The sequence below is a fragment of the Mesocricetus auratus genome, unplaced genomic scaffold (genome assembly GCF_017639785.1).
Source record: "Mesocricetus auratus isolate SY011 unplaced genomic scaffold, BCM_Maur_2.0 Super-Scaffold_100062, whole genome shotgun sequence".
NCBI classification, from domain to species: Eukaryota; Metazoa; Chordata; class Mammalia; order Rodentia; family Cricetidae; genus Mesocricetus; species Mesocricetus auratus.
The window spans coordinates 2,322,154-2,331,047 of NW_024429234.1; the positions used below are offsets into that span (position 1 = coordinate 2,322,154).

Consider the following 8,894-nt stretch of genomic DNA (forward strand, 5'->3'; position numbering starts at 1 on the left):
AAACTTCCTGTCTCAGCCTCTGAATAGAAGGGGCCGCAGATACCTACTACAGAGCCTAGCTTGCAATCTGTGAACTTTTGGAATAACAGCCTGAAGAAATGAAATCATAGAACTTTGTTTTCAAATAAGAATGATCTGAGACTTGCTGAGAGAACATAGGATTTTGACACAGGCCACTCCATATAGTCAGTATTTCCAAAGCTTCTGTTTCATTTGAAGAATGTGTGGGGCTTGGGGAAGAGGAGAGAGGATGAAACCCATGATGAAAGGAAGGGAGGAGCCGGGTCCCAGTGGACTGTGAAAGAAGATTGGGGCACTTAGGGGATCACACATCTATATAGTCAAGGGAACATTTACCTTGTGGTTCTCATAAAGGGTATTCCCAGCTTGTTGAGAAATGAGTGACATACCAAGGGTTTGACATACATGCTGGCCAAATGGACAACTGTAAGGGATGGTTGGTTATGCACTTGTTGGATTTTAACCAGCATTCTAAGAATTTTAGGCTGACCCCACATGTGCTCAACCCTTCATACCATTCCTCTCACAGAGTACTACAACTCTTTGTGATTCTCCTGCCCCCTCTTTAGTTCCTGGATCTTCTTTGGCAGAGTGTTGGTCCAGAAATGCAGGTTTCTGGCCTTCAGGGCTCGGCCCACAGCAGGAAGGGTATCCAGCTGCAGGTACTGCTCATTGTGGTTAAACACAGGCCAGTAGGGTAGACCCTTACTGTTGGGGGTTCCTGTGGTTATACCACCCAACAAGGATGGTGAAGGTCATCTTTAACCAATGCATGATCCCTCACTCAGTGTTGGCCAATGGCTGAGGAGGCTCATGGGGCATGTGTCCTCACATCAGCATACAGGTGTCACCTATTAGTGTCTTCTCCATGTGGGTCAAGTCTACCTGCCCAATTTTATGTCTTCCTCTGGGAGTCCAAATCTAAAGAACAATACCATAACACCTGCCAGGTCACTGCAGTATGACCAGTAACTAATCCAATGTATCTAAGTGTGCCCTGGGATGATGAGGACTCTATCATGTGATGAGTTATCCATGCATGCTAATGAAGCCATCAACCACAAAAGGAGCCCTAGATAGGGACCCACCACTGAGGAGGTGGAGGGAGGGGGCATCCTCTCACCCATATCGTGCAAAGTTAGTCCAGTACTTCATCACCCTCCAGCTCAGCAGCTCCTCCTCCTCAGTGAAATCAGGTGTATCCATGGGGAAGACAAAGGTCCAGATTCCAGTCACCTGATGCAGCTGCCTAATCACATTCCACATTCACCACCCCTCCTGCAACCTGACCTTTAGGCCTCTTTCCCTTCCCCCTTCAAGATTCAGATCCAAGAGCCACCCACACCTCTAATTGAATGCCTCCAGGTTCAGTTATGTTCCAGTGTGTCTTCTTTCCATGTAGCATAGGTATGGTGACTGGAATGATATGCCTCCTCTAAACGCACATATTTGAATGCTTGGCGCCCAATTAGTGGAACAGTTTGGGAAGGATTAGGAGGAATGGATGTGTTGGATGAGGTGTATCACTGGAAGTTGACTTTGAGGTTTAAAAGTCCAGTCTACTCCAGTTAACTATCTCTCTGCATTGTGTTTGTAGATCAGGATGTAAGCTTTTAGTTAGCTATTGCTCCAGGGCCATGCCTGCCTGCATGCTGCTATTCTCCCCCTCCACGATGGTCACAGACTCTAACTAACCCTTTGAAAGTATAAATTCCAATAAATTCTTTCTTCTATCACTTTAATTGGTCCTAGTGCCTTATCACAGCAGATTCTAATCTGGATGTAACTTTTTTCTTTTCTTTTTATTAAAATTAGAAGCATGCATGCTTGAAATGTCAATCCCAGCCCCACCCCAATCCCCACCCCCTGCCCATTCCCCACAACTTTCCCCAGGGAAGGTGAGGCCCTTCTTGGGGGAATCTCCAGAGTCTGTCATTTAATCCAGGGCAGGACATAGGCCCTCCCCCCATGTGTCCAGGCTGAGAGAGCATCCCTCCATGTGGAATGGGCACCTAAAGTTCATTTGTATGCCATGGTGAACACTAATCTACTAAACTTTTTGAGTTACATACTTGATCATGGCCTTTCTCACAGCCTTGATTTTCTCAAAGGGACTAGGAGCTCACTTGCCCAACAGTTATCCACCTGGGGCCCCATCCAGCTCATGGAAACCAATGAAGACTCACGTTTTATGCTCCAGAAGGAGGGCCCAAAGACAAAGGGAACCTCGTCTCCATGGTCAGCTTTCACATGGGGTGGTCTGACATCTTTGAAGAAGTTGGTGTCATAACGGAACTCATAAAAGTAGACAGGGCCATGGGAATCTAGAGGTGAGGACACATAGCGATAGTGTTTTCTCACCTGGAGCTCTCCTGCCTAACCCTTGGTGACAAAATATGCTGATATAAAGTTATCTGATGTCATAATTTTCAGGTGAGTGGCTCTAGGCTGGATCACTAGTTATGGGAAAGCCTTTGGCTAAACAGCAACCATGCCATTCAAGTGAGTAGTTTTGGCAAATCAACAGACTATTAACAACAAGGTTTCTCATCTGTATCTGCATAAGATGTCTCTTACACTAGAATGAATAAATACCGATTTAATGGTCGTTGGGTATTTGGTACCAAAGACATGATCCAGACATGGGTAGGGACCTGAACACTATAGAACTCATCTAGAACCCATGACTCAGAGTTTCTCCCAACTTGGTCTCATTACAGATGTACTCACACTGAAAATTTGCAACTTGGAGTGTAGGGATAATGATCAAGAAGTCCCCCAACATTTTGTTGAACTGTATTTGGAGGGTCTGGGTGCCTTCAGTGTCCCCCATGTACTCTTCCATTGGCAGGTCACTACACTCAGGAGGTAACATCTACACCAGGATATCAGGGAGAATGAGGTTAGGCAGGTTTTGGTTTGGAAAGTCAACAGCCTCAGTGTGAAGAATAGAGAAAGGTATAAGTGCTGAGAACCTTGGTTTCTAGGCATGCTGTCTGAGAAGGATATATTGGGGGTCCTTTTTATTGGAGGCAGTAATGAAGATATCTCACCATCTGTGCTTCCATGCTCTTCAGAACAGCCTGCAGGGTCTCTCTTGTTATGTTCTTTATTGTTTTGTCAGTGCCTGTGATCTGGGAGACAGCAGACAGTTTTCAGTGTAAGGTGGGATGAATATGGATCAAGATTCCTCTACCCACCCTAAGAGTCTCCAGACTTTTAAAGATTTGGAACTGTCCCTCACCTCGGGTAGAAGCCAACCATATTCATCACTGTTGACACCAATAATGCTGGGGACAGGGTGAAAATCCACAGAAGCCAACAAATCTTGAGGATGCCTGGGTAGGAACTCCCCATCTACCACAGCAGGGATCATCTTGAAGACCTGATGGATATCCAAGGTCAGCGTTGAAGGTCAATTCCATACATATTCTTATATACACTGAGAAACCCTAACCATTACCCCTCACATGTCACTGTCTCAAGAGTAGGTCATGGGGGAACAGGAAGTTGAGTGGGTGGGGGTAGAATAGGGGAAGAGGGAATCATAGGTTAGAAGACAGATCAGGCACCAGAGTGACCTCTAGTGATCTAAAGGGATAACACCAATTGACAAGCTAAGCAATAGTGGAGAGACCACCTCGAATGCCCATTCCTGATAATGAACTTGATGTCTATAACCATCTGGGAGCCTCCATCCAGTGACTGATGGAAGCAGAGGCAAACACACAATTAAGCACTGAACTGAACCCAAGGAACCCAGTGGCAGAGAGAGAGGAGTGATGAGCAAATTGGCAAAGAATGGGCTGGCAAAACCAGCAGAGACAGCTGATCTGAACAGGGGAGAGCTCTTGGACCCCAGACCGTCAGCGGAGAGGCTAACATGGGACTGATCTGGACCCCCCAAATATGAGTGTCAGTGAGAAGGCCTGGGCAACCTATAGGGCCTTGAGCAGTGGATCAGTGTCTATCCCTGGAATACAAACAGTCATCGTGTGCCCATAGCACAAAGAGGGATGCTCTCTCAGCCTGGACTATTAGGGGAGTGCCTGGACCCTACCCGGAGTGAAATGACAGACTCTAGATATCCCCTATGTGGAAGGAATTGGCAATAGGGTGGGAGGCTGGAGGGGAAGGTGAATGCGGGAGGAGGGGAGGGAGAGGGAACTGGGATCAACATGTAAAACAAGCTATTTAAAATTAAAATAAAAAAGAAAGATAAAGTAATATTTAAAAAAAAGATACAGAGAGTCTCCGTATCTGAGGATATCTTGGTGTTCATTGTGTGCACATGATTAAAAGGATACCAAACCATGGATCAGAAGTATTCGTTTAGAGTAGTAAGTGCCAGCTCTCCCACATCTCATTGACCAGGTCCTCCAAGTCACACAGATCTTCCAACCTTGTTAATAGCCAGAATCTCCTCTTCACTCTTGTTTCTCAGACAGTGCACCAGGGTCTCTGAGTCCACAGCCTCACAACCAGATAAGTTGGCCACTGTCTGTAAAGGGACCAGGCAGGAGTTGATTAATCCTTTTAGGCAAGCAGAAGAGTTTTCTCAATCCCAGTTGAATGGCATTGTGTCCAAATATCACATCACACCTTGGACTGGTGGATTAGCTTAAGCTGGATATTTCCATTTTGTTATTGCTCAGATGTGACAAATAGAGGGGCCATTCTACCTAAATACTTTAAAATGTGATTTGTTTCAAAGATTAGAGGTCTCTAGTTCTCATTTTCTATTTCGCTTGAGAAATGACCTTTTGTTTTTTCTTTCTGCCTACAAGAATCAATCTAAGTTGTGACCCTCCAGATATTCTCTGGTCTCTTTCTCCCATCTCACCATTGTTATATTATTAGGATTACACACTAGTCACCACATGCAGCTTTTTGTGGCTTCTGGGGGGGAATTTGAACTCAGATCTTTATGCTTTTACTTATTGAACCATATCTTCATCCTATACACATATTTGTTTCCAGAAAGTAATGGACACTGCAAGGTACTTATGCACAATACTTACACCCAGCCTGTATAAAGTAGAGGGAAGTAGATTCTAGCCCTTGGATATCTCAGAAACTACTGAAAGAAGCTCCTTGATTTCTCAATTGAGAAAACTCCCAGTGTATCAGATGGCTGGGGCTGAGGCTCTAGGGTCATCTGTAGGATGGGTGAAGTGACTCACTGTGTAGACCACGTCAGAATTGTTGGAGATAAGTACAGGTACCAGGGTCACCCCACTCTCCATGATGGCTCTGTGGAAGAGTCCTTGGGACATGGGGGACACAACAAGTGAAGACACACTTGTGGCTTCTGCAGACTCCCCAAAAATGGCGACACAGTCAGGGTTGCCTCCAAAATGGGCGATATTCTGCCTGACCCAGCGTAGGGCAGCCACTTGGTCCAGGTAGCCCCAGTTTCCTCTGGCATGCTGATCTCCAGAGCTGAGAAGTGGAAGGGATAAGATTCACAGGGCTCTCTTTATTCTCCTCAGGCACCATAGCCCAGGTCAGCCCAGCTCCAGACTCACCTGAAGAAGCCTAGGATACGCAGGTGGTACTGGATAGTGACCACCACCACATCCTCCATGGATGCCAGCATGGATCCATCATGCACAGAAGCCATGCCCGTTACTAGTGACCACTATGGATCCACACCTGTGGAAATCAAGTCAGATGACCGGAGTTTTCTACCCAGCACACACTCCACTTGGGGTATCTTCTACTTTACCTAGTGCTTTGTCTCAGTGTGCATAGACACACAGACATAATTTCTCAGAACATCCTCACTTGGGCCACAAACAGGGTCCTAGTACCATCAGTATACTTGCTCGTCTCTCTACTTCTCTAAGTTTCCAAACCTATATTAATGTCTCCAAATATGGAGTAATGACAAACTCACTCTCAGACTCCTTTGAAATGAAAAGGGGTGTTTTCATCAGTGACTCTCCTGATTATCAACAACAACAAAGAAATCATTGGCACATAGCTGGTCGTGGTGATATATGTCTTTAACACTAGGTTTCTGGGACCAGGTAGGCTGCCTGTGGACATTTCCCACTCTCTATTACCCTGGAGTCTCATGGTTGTCCCTATCACTGCAACAGAACACTACCTGAAGCTTCCCTTCAACCTGTCTACAGACAGGTGAAACGAATACTCGAGAATATTGCCTTGATAAAGAAAGAGCCTGATTAAGCATAGGGTGCTCCGAGAACACCCTTTTCTCCAAAACTTCTTTGGTCACAGTTCACTGAGTCTGCATTCAGGTCCCTTCTGCTTTACAGTGGTGATCATAAGTCCACACATACCCTCTCTGTGAAGCCATGGCTGTTTCAGTGAAACTCACTGCAATTGTGGCAATGTAGTGTGTTTTTTATTACATGATAATGTTTATTATGACACTTATACTTTTATGTAATGTTTTTAATCTCACTCACCCCTAGATACTCTCACTTGTCTTCTTCCAACTCTCAGCAATGATCCCCTTCCCTCCCAATATTCTACTTTACATTTTCAAATACTTTCATTTTTAATTTTTAAGTTTTATGTGTAAGGTTTTACCTACATGAATGGAGAGGCACTTTGTGTGATCCTGATGATCACAGAGTCCTGGATTCCCCTGGAGCTAGAGTGATGATTATGAGCTGCTATGTGGTTGAATGGAACCCAGTTCCCTGCAAGAGCAGCAAGTGCTATTAGTCACTGAGCCATCTCTCCAGCCCCGATTATGCTTCGATGTTTCTCTCTTTCACTTCTTCCCTTCCTACCCCTCCTCTGATTCTTTTTTTTTGTTTTACAATTTTATTTATTTGTTACATATAGAGTAACAAGCCAGAAGAGGGCACCAGCTCTTATTTCATATGGTGTGAGCCTCCATGTGGTTGTTGCAAATTGAATTCATGACCACTGGAGGAGCAACCAGTGCTCTTAACCTCTGAGCCATCTCTTCACCTCCTGGTTCATTATTTTTAGGCAGATGTGACCTATTTTATTCATAAGTACATGTGCCACCAGGTACATGCTAGTAGGCACCCAGGCAAAATGGGACTCAAGATGAAGCACAGAGGTTACAGTTAGGCCACACATATAAGCAGGCTGTTGAAGACATATGCACCATAATTGTTATTTATGTTTAGCCACAGGGTTTGTTACCTTTTGTCTGTTAGTCATTCTCATCTTGCTTCCTCTGCATCTGGCTGGTGACTGTATCTTTGCCTTCCTCTTCTCAGAATTCTCCTAGTCTGCTAGGCCCTCCCATAGTTCCTGCCAGGCTACTGGCCAATCTGCATTTTATTAAACTAATATAAATGGAAAATCTTTATATTGTACAAGAACATTATCACACATCAATACAGGTGTTTCATTTGCTTGGTTAGTGTTATCCCAAGATATTTTTTATTATTTGTGGCTATTGTGGAGGGTGCTATTTTCCAGATTTCTTTCTCAGTTCATTTGTCTTTGGTATATAGGAGGGCTATTTACTTTTTAAAAATTAATCTTATATCTAGCCATTTTCCTGAAGGTGTTTATCACCTGTAGGAGTTCCCTGGTAGAATTTTTGGGGTTGCTTATGTATACTACTGATGGGGGAAGTCCTTCTGTGTGTATGTTTCTCTTTTTGGTTAATGAATAAAACACTGATTGACTTATTTGCCTGGCAGGAAGTGCCATAGCTGGGCAGAATAAGAATATAAGCAGGGACAAACAGGAAATCGCTCTCTTCTCTCCTCTCCTCTCCTCTCCTCTTCTCTTCTCTTCTCTTCTCTTTAGAGATGCTGAACATACATGATGTAGACCCCAAAGAATTAAGAGGCCTGGACCTTTTCTCTGGTAAGAGAAGACAATGTGTAGATACTTAGATTTATAGCAATTGGTTGTTGATGACCCTTTGGGTGAGATATGAGTCCCAGGGGCTTTTCTAGCCCTCCCCCCTCTTCGAGATCCCTGATCCATGGCCACCAGATCCTTCCTGCCACCAAACCCCAAAGAGGGACCCAAAGACAGAACAAAGCATTCCACTTCATCTGCCGCCATTCCGGTCTTGCCCCTCCATTTTCTGGTAGAGAGAGAGGGAAGGACCTAGAGTTGGAGAGAGAGAGAGAGAGACAGAGCGAGAGAAAGATAGAGACAGAGACACAGAGAGAGACAGAGAAGAGTATAGAGCCTTGAAACCATACCCATCAGGAGAGGGAGAGACCCCATCTATACCCTCTGAAAGAAGAGATAGGAAGATGACAGTATAAGAACACATCCAACAATAGAAAGACTTACATGACACCACCAGAGTCTAGGGACTCTACACCAGCAAGACCTGAACATCCCAACGCAGATGAAACAGAAGAGAATGACCTTAAAAACAACACCATGAAAATGATAGAGGCCCTCAAAGAGGATATGAGAAAATCTCTTAAAGAAATGGAAGAAAAAACAAACCAAAAATATAAAAAAAATCAACAAATCTCTTAAAGGAAACAAGGAAAGCCAAGAAAAAACAATCAAATAGATGAAGGAAACAAATCAAACAGTTCAAGATCTGAAAACTGAAATAGAGACAATAAAGAAAACACAAGCTTAGGGAATTCTGGAAATAGAAAAGCTGAGTAAATGACCAGGAGCTACAGGGGCAAGCATAACCAACAGAATACAAGAGATAGAAGGCAGAATATCAGGTGCTGAAGATAAACTAGAGGAAATAGGCTCATCGACCAAAGAAAATCTTAAGTCCAATAAATCCTTAACACAAAATATTTGGGACATATGGGACACTGTGAAAAGACCAATCCTAAGAATAATAGGTATAGAAGAGGGCAAAGAAGCACAGCTTAAAGGCGCAGAAAAACATATTCAACAAAACAATAGAAGAAAACATTCCC

At 44.2% G+C, this 8,894-nt stretch overlaps 1 protein-coding gene across 1 annotated transcript; it reads right to left on the reverse strand.

The window, feature by feature from the left end:
* Window positions 1–554: 554 nt before the first annotated feature.
* LOC101837339 (acylcarnitine hydrolase-like) lies at window positions 555–8,055 on the reverse strand. The gene is made up of 10 exons (XM_040736540.1): window positions 7,981–8,055; window positions 5,550–5,662; window positions 5,205–5,463; window positions 4,424–4,522; window positions 3,266–3,406; window positions 3,075–3,155; window positions 2,752–2,896; window positions 2,210–2,345; window positions 1,151–1,219; window positions 555–747 (listed from the first exon to the last, which is right to left on the reverse strand). Exons 1-10 carry the CDS (start codon window positions 8,053–8,055, stop codon window positions 555–557), a joined length of 1,311 nt encoding a protein of 436 aa, XP_040592474.1.
* Window positions 8,056–8,894: the final 839 nt, after the last annotated feature.

What these genes read in the sequence shown, in the direction of transcription:
- LOC101837339 (XM_040736540.1), bottom strand. Translation starts at nt 8,055, where the DNA reads ATGGCGGCAGATGAAGTGGAATGCTTTGTTCTGTCTTTGGGTCCCTCT. An exon ending in ATTCTGACGTGGTCTACACA is followed by an intron (nt 4,523 to 5,204) that starts GTGAGTCACTTC and finishes GTCCCTTTACAG; the next exon opens with ACAGTGGCCAACTTATCTGG. An exon ending in AGAGCATGGAAGCACAGATG is followed by an intron (nt 2,897 to 3,074) that starts GTGAGATATCTT and finishes ATCCTGGTGTAG; the next exon opens with ATGTTACCTCCTGAGTGTAG.